Here is a 17,007-nt window from a genome sequence, read left to right on the forward strand (position 1 = left end):
GGGCGTGGGTGGTTCTAGGTGCCTCAGCCCGTGGCTAGAAGCACAGCTAATCACACAAGAATGACAGATGTTCTCTGAAAGAGCTGTTGCCAGGCAAATCCCAGCTCAGACCTTGCAAGATGATCCCTTTTGCCAAGTTCTGTTTCTGACACTACACCGGATCAGCCAACCACGGGAGCCTCTGCAACCCCTATAGCAGGGACGAAGGTAGGCTGAATCGATTTGAGCAGAAAAAAGACTCCCTACCCACTGGAGTCGCCCCAGCGGCCCTCTCCCCTTTAGAAGGACACGCGTCCTTGGTCAGGCGGGAGGCTGAGCTTCCAAGGATGCCTTCCCCTGATTCTGCCACTGATGAAAGCACGCTTTCCTTGGCTACAGCATCAGCTCCGGGTTTTGTAATTAGGTCCATGGTTCTGGGAGGCAGGAAGAACACAAAGACAGTGGGCTCTCCTGTTACCTGTCTGCGATGTGTCTCCCTAGAGGTGGTACATGAGTCAGGGGCTCTTGTGCTAATGGTTTATTGAGAGGGCTCTTTGGAGAAAGAAAGGTTTCCAGGGAACCAGGGAAAGACACCAGGCCTGGGAAGAGAGGAGCCTTAGGGACATCTCACCACTCTGGCCTCAGGAGACATGTGGGGTGTTAATGTCACCCAGAGAGTCCAGCACAAAGGAACCTTTAGAAATGGGGAGTAGTGCCAGCCCAGAAGGGCTTCCAGAGGAGGAGCCCCTGAGTCTACATTGTAGCAGGAGACCCCAGAGAAAGCACAGATAGACAAGAAACAGCAGGCCAGGCCCCAACACCCAGAGCAACAAGATTACAGCTTCCCCCAGCCCTCAAGTCCTTGGTGGTGGTGTCCCTGCTGGGTTCTAGGAGGCTACCTGGGCACCAGGGTGCCAACTGAAACCAAATGGGGCTGGAGGACCTCACAGCCTAGCTGGGGAGAAGGACACAGGCCAGAGGGCTGGGATCTGAACACATATGTGAGATCTTCTCCTAGGCCCAGAAAGACCAGAGTTTGAAGGAAGAACAGCCAAAGATAGACAAAAAGGTCCCTTTTAGCAGAGAGACACCAAGGTGAAGTCCTCAAGCCCAGGCCCTTTTGCAAGGAGCTGGTCCAGGAGATTAGACACTGGGATGGGAGGCAGCAATTCTGCAGGGGACTTCAGTGCTCAACATGCACTGGAACAGGGTGCAATCCAGGGGACAGATAGTGAGCTCGCCTAGCATGTGGGAGTCTAGCCCCTGCAGCTGGGCCGCCAGTAGATCCGCAGGCGCTTGTTGTAGGTGCTCAGATTTTCCTTCAGGCACATGGCCAGTTCCTTGTCACAAGCACACAACTGCTTCTCACACGGGCTCCCTTTGTCAGCTGTGGGTGAAAGAAACAGGGGATGGCTCAGTATCTGTCCCTTCCTGAGACTGCCTGTGGGGTGTAGAGGGGGTCCAAAAAGCAACACAGGGTCCCTGCTCATCGCTGGTGACCCCCCCACACCCCCAAGTAGCCTCTTCGGATGGTGTATATGTCCTCCACCTCTCTGTTCTTGCTCCCTTTCCTGCGATCACATCTGTTCATTCTACAGTCACTGAGCAGCTACTGAGAAGATGGTCCTGGAGGGAGGAAGCTGAGCCAAATGGACAGGAGGGAAGGCAGGTGGTAGAGGGTCACAGAATGAACAAGCAGTGCCAAGCCGAAGCATGGGGGGCACAGGCCAGCAGCAGGACCAGGCAGTGTGAAGGAGCCGTCCCGGCTCAGATCAGCATGCCGAAGGGAAGCTGGGATAGTGAGTGAGTGTCCCCACCAGGTGAGCATCTGCGTTAGCTTCTGTAGCTCCATTAACCTTAAGGTGAGCTGTTATGAGGGTCCAAGGGTTGTAAAAAGAAAGGCCGTATTGGGGATACCTATGTGTTCCCCCACGAGAATGGGGATGGCTAGCACCCTCTGAAGCTCTTCCTATCTTGGTTCAGCAGATTACCAAGGAGGACACTGAATCTGAGAGAGGTTAAACAGCGTTGAGCACATAGTTGGTCAGTGATGGGCCTGGCATCTGGGTAACAAAATGGTAGGGTGTCCCCTGGGTCCTCTTCATCCCTCCACCCTGTTCTGCCTGTTCCCTACTGTCTCACGAGAGAGGAACAGCATCAGCTGGTGAGTGTTTTACGTAATGTCACTAAGTCTACGGAGGCAGGGAGGGCGAGGACTTCCCAGCTCCAGCCCTTGGCCCTCAGACACTCACAGCAGTGGATAACGCCCTGGGAAACGTTGTATCTGTAATTGTCCGTCATGGTTCTGCATCCATCCGTCTTCAGGTGTTCATAGCAGCAGTCGTGTTTCTGACAACACCTGTGGGGAGAAGCAGGCAGGGCACACGGCTGTAGGGGTTATTGGTCAACTCTGGTCACCACCTGTTCCCCCCACATGCCCACCGGGGATGATAAAAAACATTCGGGTTCCCTTGAGGTCATGAGAGCTCTGTTGGTCAAGGGTTCCCATACACCAGACACTTGTTCCAACCACGTACTCTCTCTTAATCCCCATGACTTGCCCATGATGGAGGTGCTGGTATCACCCCCATCACAGATGAAGAAACATAAATTTGGGGCTTGAGACCCTTGACAAAGGTCACGTGACTTGTCTGGCTGACCCTCCAAATGATTGTGAAAATCAAATAAGAAAAGGCAACGAGGTTGGGCTTCAGAATACCACATATAGCCGGGCGGTGGTGGCGCACACCTTTGATCCTAGCACTCGGGAGGCAGAGGCAGGCGGATCTCTGTGAGTTCGAGACCAGCCTGGTCTACAAAAGCTAGTTCCAGGACAGGCTCCAAAACCACAGAGAAACCCTGTCTCGAAAAAAAAACAAAAAACAAAACAAAACAAAAAAAAGAATACCACATATAATGGTAACAAGTAGTGTGGGATATTAGTCCCAGGTTAGGAAGATGCCAGGACTTCAAGGCATTCTGGGGAACCTTCTAGAAGGCCAGTTCCAAGAGGACTGGGGTTATATTAGCCTGAGCAGAGTTCCCAGGACATAGTACATGCACTACAAAATACGTTTTATAAACATGTAAGAAAGGAGAGAGTCCGAAGTAGGCCAGGGAGGGGAGTATACCTGTCTGTGGCATCTTTGGGTTCTCCTTTGCCACCAAATCCACAATGACAGCCATAAAACCGGTAGCTGAATAAGGCTGTCTTCCCAGTCATACGTTTGATCATCTTGTTCAGGTTCAGGATCCCTCCCTGGGTTGGAGTTATACCTGCCACACAACCAAATAAGGAAGGAAGGGGTGAAGGTCATGGGGGTACCAAGATCCCATGGGGGTGTGGGGGCTCAACTGTGCTGGGTCAGGCAAGGGACTTGAAATGATGGTGCTATCAAATAGTGCCAGCTGCCACTGGTATTTTAAAAACTGTTGGCTAGGGTAGGGTAGCTTGGTGATCGAGCCCAAGTTTAACATGTGTCAGCCCCGAGTTCTCTGCCCAGAACTGAGAAGGGAAAATAAAAAATACAGCGACTGGAACTGAGTCCTTAGTAACAGGTCTCTTGGGTATCAATTTCCTGATTCCATCCCCCCCTTTAAAGGTTTATTAAGATTATTTTTAACTCTCTTTCTCTCTCTCTCTCTCTGTGTGTGTGTGTGTGTGTGTGTGCATGCGTGTGCATGCATGTGTGGAGACATGAGTGCAGGTGCCTTCAGACGTTCAAAGACCGCATAGAATCAGGTGCTTGTGAGCAGCCTGATGTGGGTGAGGTGAATGAGGCTGGGTCCCCTGCGACAGCAGCAGGTGCTCTTAACCCCTGAGTCGTCTTTCTAGCCCCCTCCATCCTTTTTTTCAGTAAACGAATGTCTACTTTGGAACAGCTTTAGGTGTACAGAAAGTGGCAGTGATGGTCTGGAGGGCTCTCATTTCCTCATCTCTCAATTTCTTCCAACGTGATCGTCACACATCACCGTGGAGCTGCTGTGAAAATCGGAGTTGGTACCTGGGGGTGGGTGCTGGGAACCTCTTGTTTTGGCAAGGAGAGTTGAGGCAGTGTCTCCGATAGCACGGACTGGTGTGGAAATGGGTGAGACTGACCTTGAAATCCTGACCCTCTTGCCTCTACCCCCCCAAGTACTTGGATTATGATCTGTGCCGCCATGCCCAGCTGGGAATTCCATTTTGTTGTTGTTGTTGGGACAGTCTCACTGTGTAGCTCTGGCTCACCTGGAACTCATTCTGTAGACCTTGACTTCTCAGAAATCTGCCTGCCTCTGCCTCCCTTGCCAAGAATGTGTGTGTGTGTGTGCACGTGTGTGTGTGTGCCTGCCTGTGTGTGTGTACCTGTGTGTGTTTGTGCATGTCTGGGTACATGCAGATGTGAGTAGAGAGAACAGAGGGAACGCTGCCCACTTGCCCTTGAGACGAGGTCTATCATTAGCCTCAGGTTCACCAATTAGGCTGGACCAGCAAACCAGTGAGACCAGGATCCTCCTGAGATTACAAGCACAAACCACCCCACCTGGCATTCCCACTCAGGTTCTGAGGGCCAAACTCGGGTTCTCATGTTTTCAAGGCAAGATCTTTACCAACTGGGCTGTCCCTCTAGCCCAGGAATTTCATTTGTAAGCCTCATTTTCCGAATGATCAGATCAAGGCTCCCTGATTTACTCAAGGACACAGATGGAAGAAAATCGAACCAGAATCAAACCCGATGCTGTCTGGCTTCTCTGTCTCTGGGCATTGATTTCCTATTCAGAATGAGGAGAGAGGGCCTGACTCACCCTCCTCCCATGACCAGTGTCTTCCTCTCTAGAGAAATCTGAGTTTTACAGCGCCCGGTAGGTCTCTGAGGAGGCAGTGTGATTTAAAAATCAATGCTGCTCATTTCAGGCCTCGTAGCTGCTGGCTAGAATTGATCTTAGGGGAAATCTGCTTTATTGGGAGAGAGGAGCACATTATGTTAAATTAGGAGAAATAAAATATATGGAATCGATGAATTCTGGGGAAAGTTGGGAGAAACAGACGAGATGAGGACAAAAGAGTGTGTGTCAAGAACGCAGGAAATGTAGGTCAGGGGCAGCCACAGGCTTAGGGGAGATGGGACCAAGCTGGCCGTTCCTGGCCTGGCATCGCAGTGAGTTTCTTCAGGAACACAGTAAAAATGAAGGAGAGCCGAGGCCCATGCTGGAGGACTCTAATGTGAGAAAGGAGGCATTGGGAGATATTCATGCGGTGGACAAAGAGAAGGTCATAAGCAGGTGGCCCTGGGCTGTAATTAGAAGTGACTGGCTATTGTGTGGGTGGTGGTGTCCTCTCTGTCTGCACACTCCTGTTTGACACAGTGCTCCTGGGTAAGGGATGTTAACTACAGGCCTAGCTAATCCTTGACTGTTCTGATAAATGACCCCTGGGAATCATCCAGGATAGCCACCTGGGATGGTGGCTCAGATTCCATGATGGAGATTCTCAAAGCAAATGACTGCAAAGACAGAATCCACCGTGGGCACCAACTGAAAATCTGAATTCAGAATCTTGCCTTTCTTGGCCTGTCTGTCTCTCCACATTCCCCACACCCCCACCCCAACCATTTTTCCCTCTGTACCTCAAGCTGGTCTTGAACCCATGACTATCCTCCTATCTCAGCCTCCTGAGTGCTGGGATTCTGGTTGTAAGCCACCAACCATACCAGGTGCCCTCTAATTCTTTGCTTCAAAGCTAGCCCTAACGAGTTCAACTCAGTTCCCTCCTGAAGGAGGCAGCTCTCCCTTGGCAATGCATTCAGTTGAAATTCTATGTGCTTTGTGTGGTCCGGCTTCTCCTCATTTGGCAGTGAGTCAAACCAAGCCCGAGGAAGTAAGCCCAAGTGATGTCTACCAAAGCTCGTCAGAGATTTCTATCTCAATAGCTTGTCCTTGGTTCCCCTCCATACCTCCACTCCCAGGGATGAGGAATATGTGGTCAGAAGAATCCCTTGGGGGCAGAGGATGATAAGCTCTTATGTAAGGCTTGGTCACTGTTTTCTCACTAGGATGTCTCCTCAGCAGCAGAGAGAGGATGCTGTGGAGCTGAGGAGAGATGAAGAGGTCAGGTGGTTTGGCCTAGCGTGTACTGCCAGGAGGTGGTGGGTGAACGCGGATCCAAAGACGTGTGCCTCTGCCTTGCATTGTCTCTATGTTGAAGGATGAATTTCTGTAGTTCCATTGCGTGCTTGTTAATGGGCTTCCCTATAACCCTGGGCAAGTGTCCCTCTCAAGGGTGTGGGAGTCCCAAGACAGCATGACAGTGTTTCTTTGTGTAGCCTTGGCTATCCTGGAACTCTCTCTGTAGACCAGGCTGGCTTCAAAGTCAGAGATCTGCCTGCCTCTGCCTCCCGAGTGCTGTGATTAAAGGTGTGTGCCATACTGCCTGGCTATAAAATCACTTTTAAAAAAATGAATGAGCTTGCCGGGCAGTGGTGGTGAACGTTTTTAATCCCAGCACTCGGGAGGCAGAGGCAGGCTGATCTCTTGGTCTACAAGAGTTAGTTCCAGGACAGGCTCCAAAAGCTACAGAGAAACCCTGCCTCAAAAAAAAAAAAAAAAAAAAAAAAAAAAAAGAAAGAAAGAAAGAAAGAAAGAAAGAAAGAAAGAAAAGAAAAGAAAAAATGAATGACCTTTATAAAATCATGTATCTTGAGATGGATTAAGAAAATGAAAGCCAATATGCAAGCAACCATGTTTTTATATCTGATCTTCTAAAGAGTGAGTAGAAACTGTCCCCGGATCCCCTCCCTGCCAGGAGAGGAATCCTCTTCCCAGAATGCCACACAGTTCAGTCTGCCCCAGATCTCTGGCTGAAGCCAGAAGCGTCCTTTAATGAGTCTTTGCTGGTAGTGGAGGTGTTAGGAACTGGAGTTCTAGTGTCCCCAGGATCAGAGCAGCCCAGGCTAGGGTGGGACACTCAGGATCTACCTGCAGTCTTGCTCCCTCCCCAGCCTCACACCTGTCCCCACTCACCAGCCAGCAGCAGCAGGCCACACAACAGGGAGAGTCTCATGGTTCCAGCACAGCGTGAGAGCGACAGAAGTCCCCTGCCACGAAGGCAGTCCCCTTATATTAGGTCCCCTGACCCATCCTACCCAAGCCTTCCCAGCTCCTGCGGAATCAACCCATGTGCCTCTCACTTCCTCTTTTCTATGACTCTGGGGTTGTGTTACTTTTTTTGACTTATTGGGGTCTCCACGAGGTTTTTGATAAAAAGGAAACATTATCTAGAATGGGAAATTTGGCAAGCGCCTTCTAGGTCTAGGGGATGGACCCCAAGGCCTTGGATAAGCTAGGCAAACACTTTATCACTGAGCCACAACCCCAGCCCTATGGCCCAAGACTTGAAAAACACACAACCTGAAATGCAGGATCATTTGCAGAAACAGGAAACATGATTAGCGTTTTGGTTTATGTCCTTGTGGTACTGTTTTGTATGTATGTATGTATCTATCTATTTATCACCTATCTATCAATAATCTATTATTCATCTAATATCATAAATAACATCCACCTAATATCAAATAATAAACCTAATAGCATGAAAATCATAATATGAATATCAATAGTCTATCATCTGCCATCTATGTAATCTATTATGTTTGTCTGTCTATTGCCAATCAATATAACATTAATCATCTTTCTAATCTATTATCTATCATTCTATCTACTTACCTATTATCTGTCTATTACATGTTTATGTATATACCTTTTTCATTTTTCTGCCTCCATATTTTCACTATACCAAACTAGGAAAACATTATATGCGGCACTTTGTACAGTTAGTCCCCACCCCATCCCAGACAAGGTCTCGTGTAACCCAGGCTGGCCTCAAACTCTTCATTTAGTCAAAGATGACCTTGAATTTCCCATCCTCCTCCACCTCCCAAGTTCTAGAATTACAGCTGTGTGCCATCATCCAGGCTTGGCACCGGGGGCCTCATGATCCAAGGCCAGCACTCGGCCAGTTGAGCCCCAGCCCCAGCCTGAGTCCTTTCGTCCACTTCCCGGTGTGAGCTGAACGTGTTTCTCCATTGTTGAGCATCCTTTAGAAGGTGGTTTTGGGGAGCACCTTCACACTTTATCACTGTACTGACTGCATAATGAGTCTCGTACAGACGGACACACAGGTTGTTGACTGTATTTTATCATTCAAGTTCGGCGAAGGAGATGTCCCGACATCCCAGCTGATGCCCAACGATTGCATCACATGGGTTCGCTGACTCAAAGAACACCCACGATTAGAAGGTCATTGACCTGTGCTGACAACTTAGCCTGCAGACAATCTGTCCCAATTTACTCCAGAGAATCCCAATGTGACAAATGACAGGGACCCAGCCAACGAGGGCGGAGCTGTTGCCTGAAGGACACACCCGGGGACTTTGTCCATCAACAGCAGAGATGGGGTCTTCCATGCTTGTAGGTGACTGTTGGAGACAGAATGCCCAGACTGACCTTCTTGCTTCTGGTCAATCAGTTCATTCAAAAATTGTGACAGCAGGTTCCTTCCCTCGCTCCCTCTCTCTCTCCTTTCTTCTTTCCTTTGTTTTAGAGTCTGTCTCTGTGTTCCAGTCCAGTTTCACAGTTGTGGTTCTTCGGCCTCGCCCTCACGATTGTGAGGATTCCAGACCACTCTACCGACTGCCCTTTTGTTTCTGAACTCAATCAACCAACTAATATTCATTTGTGAGAAAGCCATGTACATGTGAAGTCGTTAGTCAGGCATGGTGCCTTATGCAGTTCATCCCAGCATGTGGGAGGCTGAGGCAAGAGGATGACTGCAATTCAAAGCCAGTCTGGGCCGCATAGAGAGAGAGCTCAAGGCTGCTGGGCTACCAAAAATTCTCTCAAAATCAGAACAAAATAAAGCAAAAATGCCCCTCACCCAGCAATCACTTCTGAAAAGGAGGAAGCAACTCAACAGCAGAGAAACTAGAGGCTTCTGGCCTATTCTCATTTGTATAAGTCACTTAATGGAGGGGAAATTGGCATTCAATAAGTTTTAAGAAATGTGATATTTAACTTGATGGGTGTTGGGGTGAGCGTTCCTGTGAAACTGTCACTCCTGTGGAGGCTGCAGACATGCCCATGGCCTCCAGTGTTTTCTGTGACCAGCTGGCTCTTGGCTGGTCTCCACCTGCTCAATACTAGGCCCATGTTCCTGCCCACAAGCCTCTTTAACCGAAAGCAACCTTCTAGATCGGGGTTCTTGATAGGGCCTGTGGCCACCTCCCCACTCTGACCTGTCTTGGGCAGGAGGCACAGTAGCTGGGTCCAGCATCTCTCTATTGCTCCCAGAAGGCCACAAACAGAGATGAAAACCCCTGCCTCACTGTGGCCCCTGATTTACGTTTAGCAGAGCCAGGGCACACCTGACAGAGAACCCTCACTCAAGTTCTAGTTCTTTCTTTTGCCAGGTCTGGGGTCCTGGGGAAAGATTTTGCCTCCATGAAGTTCGGTATCCTTATTTGCAAACCAGGCTGAGGGTTCCTCACTGTTGTGATTGCTGGGAGATTTTTGAGGTAAGTTGGTCAAAGCATACCACACTTAGCCACCCAGTGAAGGATGCCTCAACAGAATCGTGAGTGGGGTGGTAGAGCTACATGGAGTGGAAGAGGGGACGGGATTGATTCAAAGGCAGGCTACCCAGGTTAAAGAGCCTGCCATTGTCCCAGCAGCTCAACCTGCAGCACGTCAATTTGCTCTGCCCCTTTGAATTGTCCGGTGTGAGAAAGTTCGAGGGTGCCACCCATGGAATAGGAATGTTGCAAGACACAGAGTCCACATGGTCTAGAAAGCACCCCCATTAGCTCATGCCCTCTTATGGAGATATTGAGAAATGAGGGGGCTTTACGAGGTGGGACACTGACTGCATCATGGTGCACATTTGTAACCTCAGTACTAGGGAGGCAGAGGCTTAACGTATGTTTGAGGCCAGTCAAGTCTATAGAACAAGGTCTAGGCTAGCATGGGCTAGATAGCAAGACCTATTTCAAAAGCAAAACACAAAGAGGTGAAGCCTGGTGGGAGGCCATTATTAACCCTCCCTGTCTCTGGCTGCCTATCTTGCTGAGGTATCTCTTCCTCTCACAGGTACGCCTCCACACTCCCTCACAGTGCCAGCAACTGAGATGTGACTCAGCCAAGAAGGCCTTTACCCCGGAAGAATCCGCAGAGCCACCTTGTCTTGGACGTGTAGTCTTCTGGGGCGTGAGCTGCACTCACCTCTTTTCTTTATAAAGGGTCTAGCCTCGGCTCTTTCATTTCAGTCACAACCAATAAACTAGTCTGGGACATGAACAGACTTTGGTCCACAGCTAGAGGTAAATAAGTGTTAGCCAAGGTTAACCCCCTCAGCAGCAGCATCTGCTTCATCTTCATCCTCACCGCTTAAGGTACCCAGAATAAAGAGTTTACCTCCTCTTCTGCGATGTCTAAGCTACTGTTAATCTTATCTGATGTCTGTCTTAGTTCAATATAGTTTTCCCTATATATAAACTTATCCGGGTCTGTTTTTCAGACCTTCTATGTTTTTCACCATGTTAAGCTTTCTTTTATCTTTAGAAGCAGACAGGGTTTAGTCGGAAACCTCAGCGTTGCCATCTGGGTCACTTCAGAGGCTTTGTCTGCGGTTTGATGGTTTCTCTAGAGTTTTAGAAGGTGAGCCGGTAGAATCAGAAGACGTGAGGGTCTCGGGGAGACATCTGCATGGTTTTAGCAACCCCTCCCATGGCTTCCACTCCGGGCAAAGTGCCCTTGGGTGTCGGGAAGGCCCTGGCTAGCTTCCCTGGTCACAGCTAGGGAAGACTGTTGCTAAGAACACTAGAGTACAGCCCAGCACACTGTCCAGCTGGTTGGTGGAAGGAAAGAGGAAGGACTTTGGATGTCAGAGACAAGATTCTACAGCAACAGCTACTAGTGGGGGCTGTGAGATTGGCTCCATCATGAAAGGGCTTGTCTTGCAAGCTTGGGAATTTGAGTTTAATCCCCAGACACCCATGTTAAAAAGCCAGGCACGGTGGTGCACGCCTGTAATGACAGTGCTGGGGAGATGGAGACAGAAGGCTCCCTGGGCTTGTTGGCCGGCCAACCCAGGACAAAATGAGAGCTCCAGGTTCCGTGAGAGATGCCATCTCAAAAGAAGAGGTAGAGACCGATTGGGGAAGGTACCTGATGTCAAACTCTGGCTTCCACACACATGCACAGGCATGTGCACACATCCATGAACTTGTAACACACAAAATGAAAAAAAGAAAAAACGAATAGAAAAAAGTTACCATTGTCCAGGTCTTCCTTCTCACCAAGCATTGTACTGTTTCCGAATTTAACTCTCACAACCACATCAGGAAAAAAGAGACCATTATTCCCATTTCATGGGCAAACTGAGACTCAGGTTCAGAACTGTGCACGGTCACCCAGAGAGTACACGGCAGAGTTGGGGCTAGCACACAAGTTTGTAGGGCCCCCTCATGATGGGTGTTTAATGTGTCCCGCAGGAGTGTGGTGCAAACAGGCATGTGTCATGGCATGGAGGAGGCACCTGACCCTCCCCGCAAGCACATGGTGTGGGAACATGAAGAAAGAGCCAGCTGAGGTAGGTAGGATACAGCTACATCCATCCATCCACTGCCGCAGAGCAAAGGGATCTTCTCCTAAGATCCTCCCAAGGGGTGAAATCATGTCCTCCAGCCAGGGCCAGAGCCTTTCCCTCCAGGACCTCCCTGTAGAGTCCCATTTGCCACACAGTCCCACGGACTCAATCTGTCCCCAACAAAAGCCACACACAGCAGGCACAAACACTGTAGAGGCCACTGCAGCTGGGCTCCCCGGGGTGGGGCAGAGCTCAGATGAGGGAGGCTGAGTCTGTCTCGGGTGGGAGTGTGACGGTATCATCCATCCACACCACGCAGAGCCCAAGGAAGCAGTTCAAGCCGCAGGAGCGATTCTCATGGCTGTCGCTGCCGCATGCTTAAGCCTGCATCAGCCCAGCCACTAGCTAACACACCAGGTCAGTGAATCACAACATGGGGACCCGATGAGCCTCCCAAATGTAAGGACAGGAAAGAGCGTAGCTCGGGGGCAGGGGTGGGGTGGGGTGTGGCGGAGAGACTCTAGCTCTAAGGTATTCCAGAACTGTCCAGGTAATCTGCACTTGCATGAATCAGGATGACAGGGGCCCACAGGTGTGTGTGCTGACTTCTCAAGGGGTTACCAGAGGTGCTTGGAGGTGCTGCGGGCGTTATGTCTGTAGAGCTTAGGGATGTGGGTGTTCACACTGTCAAAACTCATAAAACAATGGCGGTTTGTGCTTCCCCACCACCCCGCACATGTGTTTCCTGTACATCTGAAAAATAACAAGGACTGAAAAACAAGTGAGGGCGGGGGAAGTGGTTTCTGGAGACATGGCTTAGTCAGCAGGATTCTTGAACAAGCACCAGGCCTGAGTTTGGATTCTCAGCACCTGCATGAAAACCAAGTGTAGTAGCTGCATTTGTAATGCCGGCGACCAGAAGGTAGACACAGGCAGATCCCTGGGGCTCGCTGGACAGCCAGCCTAGCCTAATGGGTGAGCCTCCACATGTGTGTGCGTTTGCACACACACACAGAGACAAACACACACACAGAGCAAGACACACACACACACAGATCCCTGAGGCTCGCCAGCCAGTCTAGCCTAGCCTAATGGGGTGAGCCTCCACATGTGTGTGTTTGCACACACACACACACACACTCATACACACACATAGGTCCCTGAGGCTCACTGGACAGCTAGCCTAGCCTAATGGGTGAGCCTCCACATATGTGTGTGTTTGCACACACACACAGAGACAAACACACACACAGAGTGAGAGACAAACACACACACAGAGTGAGAGACAAACACACACAGACAAACACACACAGAGCGAGACACACACACACACACTCACACATAGGTCTCTGAGGCTCACTGGACAGCTAGCCTAGCCTAATGAGTGAGCCTCCACGTATATGTGTGCACACACACATATTTGAGAGAGAAAGAGGTGGGGGAGATTGACAGAGAAACAGAGAGAAGCAATGGGGTCAAACTTAGCAGGAAGGACTTCAAGGAACCTTTTAGACGGCCAGATGTCCTGGCTTATGAACAGTCGCTGCCCCACCATCAGAAGGTTCATAGCACAACCATCTTAACAATGCTGATACATTTCTCAGAGCCTCAAATTTTCCCGTGTGAACAGTGAGGTTCAGGGGGGCCCTGTAGGGAAGGCTCCAGGTGGAATGATTGACACATAATAGTTGCTAAATTACTGAGTGACACGTGGAGACTCCATCTTCCAGGAATGAGGCTTGGAACTGACCCCTGGAAAGGGCTGTGACACCCAGGGCCAGAGATCCTCATTCCTAGACGAGAGTTGGTCTCATGCAAGGGGATTTCCACTTCAACTTCTCAGTTCATCCCGGGTGACCCAAGATGCTCTGGGCGGTGGCGGGGTGGGGGTGGGGTTGACTTAGTGGGTAAAGTCTGTAGCCATGCAAATCTGGTAACCTGAGTTTGATTTCAAGAAACAACATAATAAAGCCAGACTCCATGGTACTTATCTGTAATCCCAGAGCTCTTACAGCATGCTGGGAGGTGAGGACAGGAGAATCGGCTGGAACTGACAAACCAGTGGGCTTGGGTACGCTGGGCAACAGGAGGAAGAAGGAGAGAGACCTACAAGGTAGAGGTGAGAATGGATTCCTGAAGGCTGTCCTTAGATCTCCACAGGCATGTGGTGGCTCGTGCATGCCCACCCCATACACAAATAAATAACAAACCACAACAACCGAAAAAAAAAAAAAAGTTCTTCCAAGGGCCCTTAGCACTTCCCATAGCCAGGAGTTGGAAGGTGAGCATTGCTGGGGGTTCTTGCTTGTCTGCAGCCCCATCCCAGCCCCTGCTGCCTTCCTCAGGGCCTAACCTTCAGCAGCAGGCCCTGGAGTGACAGCCATGGAGAGCGATTCCCTTCTTCTTGCTCAGTTTTGAAGTGGGGCAACGGGAAATACAAGCAGTTACTCGGAGGAAGCCTTCCTGACGGTTCCATGCCATGGGCTGAGAACAGTGGCCGCTGTGCCTGGCACACAGCAAGTGCCTGAGAACCAGAGCTGCTAATGCAGCTGTCAGTGTCAGCCTGTGGGAAGCCGAGGGAATACTTTCGAGAAATTTCACAAGAGCCAAGAAAACAAACCTCCTCAACAGATACTTCCTCAGCCCCTACTATGTGCAGCGGGCAGGGAGGGGAGAGCAAGGAACGTCCTGTTTGCTAAGGCCTTACAGGGTCCCCAGAGCGACCAGACAGACACTGTCAAACTCGGGCCTGTGCTCCACACAGACAGCCGGTGCCTTCTTAGAGAAGTAATGATAAGGCTTGCTTTGTTTATTTACTCAAGGATCCAGAGATGATGCTAACTTAGGCAAGTAGGACAAGAAGGCAGAGGCAATTAGTTTAAAATCATTAATCAAATCCCACAGTGGCCCATGACCCAGAGACAAGGTTAGGACAGAGGGGCATGCTATTAAGTCTATGGGAAATGACAGCCCTCCAGGACGCACAAACTTCCCCTTCCTCCAGGAAGCCCATCTGTGTTTTTATTGCTTTCTTGGGGCTCTCTCAGTGCCAGCATCGCTCACTTCTCACAGGGTGGTTGGCCTGCTGGCTATGACCTTCTAGAAGGTGTCAGGCTGTGATCTCAGCACCTGAGAGGCTGAGGCAGGATTCTGGGCTAGCCTGGTCTACCTTGCAAGTCCCAAGCCAGTAGCTAGACCCTTCTCCAACACAAAAACACTCAAAAGGACAGAGAAGAATGACCACGTGAGGGCCCAGGAAAGAGACAAGACCTGGAAAGAGACCTCAGAAGGATCAATCCCCACCTTCCTTTTAGCTCAGATGTCCAGCTTCCACAGCTGTGAAAAAATAAATTCCTAGGCTGGGGAGATGATCTGGTCAGTAAAATGTTTGCTGAACAAACCCTGGAGAGAGCCTGTGTTTGAACCCCCAGCACCCACATAAAAAGCCGGTCATGGTGGCACACACAGATCCTAGCACTGGGGCCAGAGAGGATCCCAGAGGCTCGCTGGCCAGACCAGCTAGGGGAATTGGTGAGCTCCAGGGTTCAGTGAGAAACCCTGTCTCAAAGACTAAAGGGAGCAACCTCTGGCCTCTGCATATACACATATGTATGCATGTGTTCTCTCTCTCTCTCTCTCTCTCTCTCTCTCTCTCTCTCTCTCTCCTCATGGCACACTGTAATGGTAGCTTGAGGAACCCCAAGGAAACAGCGTGAGTTAAGTGATCTTTCCGGAGGAGTCTGGTGCTGGTAGATTATTGTCTTTTTTTTTTAATCTGTCCGCATTCCAAGGCACAGCATGGATCCTGCAGAGCAGCAGCCAGGGCCCTCAGGGAGCTGCCTGTATAGGGCTGAGGTGCACACACAGCTAGCTCACTGCCTCAGTTTCTGCCCCCATAAAATGGGAATGACGACCTTTGAGACTGCTTTCCTCCAGAGTTAACGATTAGATCATCTACTCAGTGATAGAAATATATAAAATGATTTTTGGAGCTGGGCGGTGGTGGCACATGCCTTTAACACCAGCACTCGGGAGGCAGAGGCAGGTGGATCTCAAAAAAAAAAGTTTTTGAAGATAATTTTTATTGAGGTATAATTTTCTTTCTTTCTTCCTTCCTTTCTTTCTTTCTTTTTTTAAATTGAGATAGGCTTTTATTTATCCTTGGTTGACCTCAAATTTGTTAAGTAACTGAGGATGACCTTGAATTTGTGATCTTCCTGACTCCACCTCCTAAATGCTGGGATTATAGGAACGAGCCACCAGGACCCAAGTCATGTAGTGCTGGGCATTGAATGCAGAGCCTGATGCATGGTACACACATGATTTACCGGGCTACACCCACCTGGTCCTTTACTGAAGTACAGTTTGTATAAGGTAAAATGTATCCACTAGTATTTGGCTAATTGAGATAAAGACACACACCTGGAGAACTTCCTAATTGTTACCATTTTCATTAACCTTTCCCCCAATTCACTCCTCCCTGCTCCCTCAATTCTCTAAACCTATCCCACCTCCACCCCCCACCTCCAACACACCCCTGCCAAAATTTCCCTCCAGTCCTCAAAAAGTCATTTTCATTCCCTCCTTAAATCCAAGACAACCACCATCCCATCTCCCATCTTTATTGATGGGGTTGTATTGTAAAATTCTCACAGCATATAACCCCAGCACGAGGAGGCAGAGACAGAAGATCCAGGGGGAAGCAGGAGATGGCTGGCTGCCCAGCCGGTTTGCCCAAATTGCTGAGCTCTGATAAACCGTGTGTGTGTGTGTGTGTGTGTGTGTGTGTGTGTGTGTGAGAGAGAGAGAGAGAGAGAGAGAGAGAGAGAGAGAGAGAGAGAGAGAGAGAGAGGTGCTGTGAATCTATTGCATATGTGTGTGTGTGTATGTGTGTGGTGTAGGAAGTTCGTCTGTCCATGTGTTGTTTTCATTGGTTAATGAATAAAGAAACTGCCTTGGCCTAGTTGATAGGGGAGAACTTAGGTAGGCAGGAAAGACAGAATTGAATTCTGGGAGGAAGAAGGGCAGAGTAGGGGAGAGACACCATGGAGCCATCAGAATCAGACATGCCGAATCTTTGCCAGTAAGCCACTGCCACGTGGCGATATATAGATCAATAGAAATGGGTTAAATTAATGTGTAAGAATTAGCCAATAAGCCGAGCGGTGGTGGCACACGCCTTTAATCCCAGCACTTGGGAGGCAGAGGCAGGAGGATCTCTGTGAGTTCGAGGCCAGCCTGGTCTACAATAGCTAGTTCCAGGACAGAAACCAAAAGCTACGGAGAAACCCTGCCTCAAAAAAAATTTAAAAAAAAGAAAGAGTTAGCCAATAAGAAGCTAGAGCTAATGGACCAAGCAGCGATTTAATTAATATAGTTTCTGTGTGATTATTTTGGTTCTGGGTGGCCAG

The 17,007-nt window shown here is 49.6% G+C and overlaps 1 protein-coding gene across 1 annotated transcript; it reads right to left on the bottom strand.

Annotated features, from left to right (window-relative positions):
* Positions 1–502: 502 nt before the first annotated feature.
* Positions 503–7,092, bottom strand: Pla2g2d (phospholipase A2 group IID). The gene is made up of 4 exons (XM_050153437.1): positions 6,979–7,092; positions 3,111–3,255; positions 2,232–2,338; positions 503–1,366 (listed from the first exon to the last, which is right to left on the bottom strand). Exons 1-4 carry the CDS (start codon positions 7,016–7,018, stop codon positions 1,236–1,238), a joined length of 423 nt encoding a protein of 140 aa, XP_050009394.1. The 5' UTR covers positions 7,019–7,092; the 3' UTR covers positions 503–1,235.
* Between the last annotated feature and the right edge of the window lie 9,915 nt (positions 7,093–17,007).

The sequence above is a fragment of the Alexandromys fortis genome, unplaced genomic scaffold (assembly GCF_014885135.2).
Source record: "Alexandromys fortis isolate MF-2015 unplaced genomic scaffold, M_Fortis_MF-2015_v1.1 scaffold_26, whole genome shotgun sequence".
Lineage (NCBI taxonomy): Eukaryota > Metazoa > Chordata > Mammalia > Rodentia > Cricetidae > Alexandromys > Alexandromys fortis.

Coding starts and splice junctions, on each gene's coding strand:
- Pla2g2d (XM_050153437.1), bottom strand. CDS start 7,018: ATGAGACTCTCCCTGTTGTGTGGCCTGCTGCTGCTGGCTG. Junction 3,256..6,978: donor TGGCCTGCTGCTGCTGGCTG/GTGAGTGGGGAC, acceptor GTTGTGTGGCAG/GTATAACTCCAACCCAGGGA. Junction 2,339..3,110: donor CCCAAAGATGCCACAGACAG/GTATACTCCCCT, acceptor TTCTCCCCACAG/GTGTTGTCAGAAACACGACT.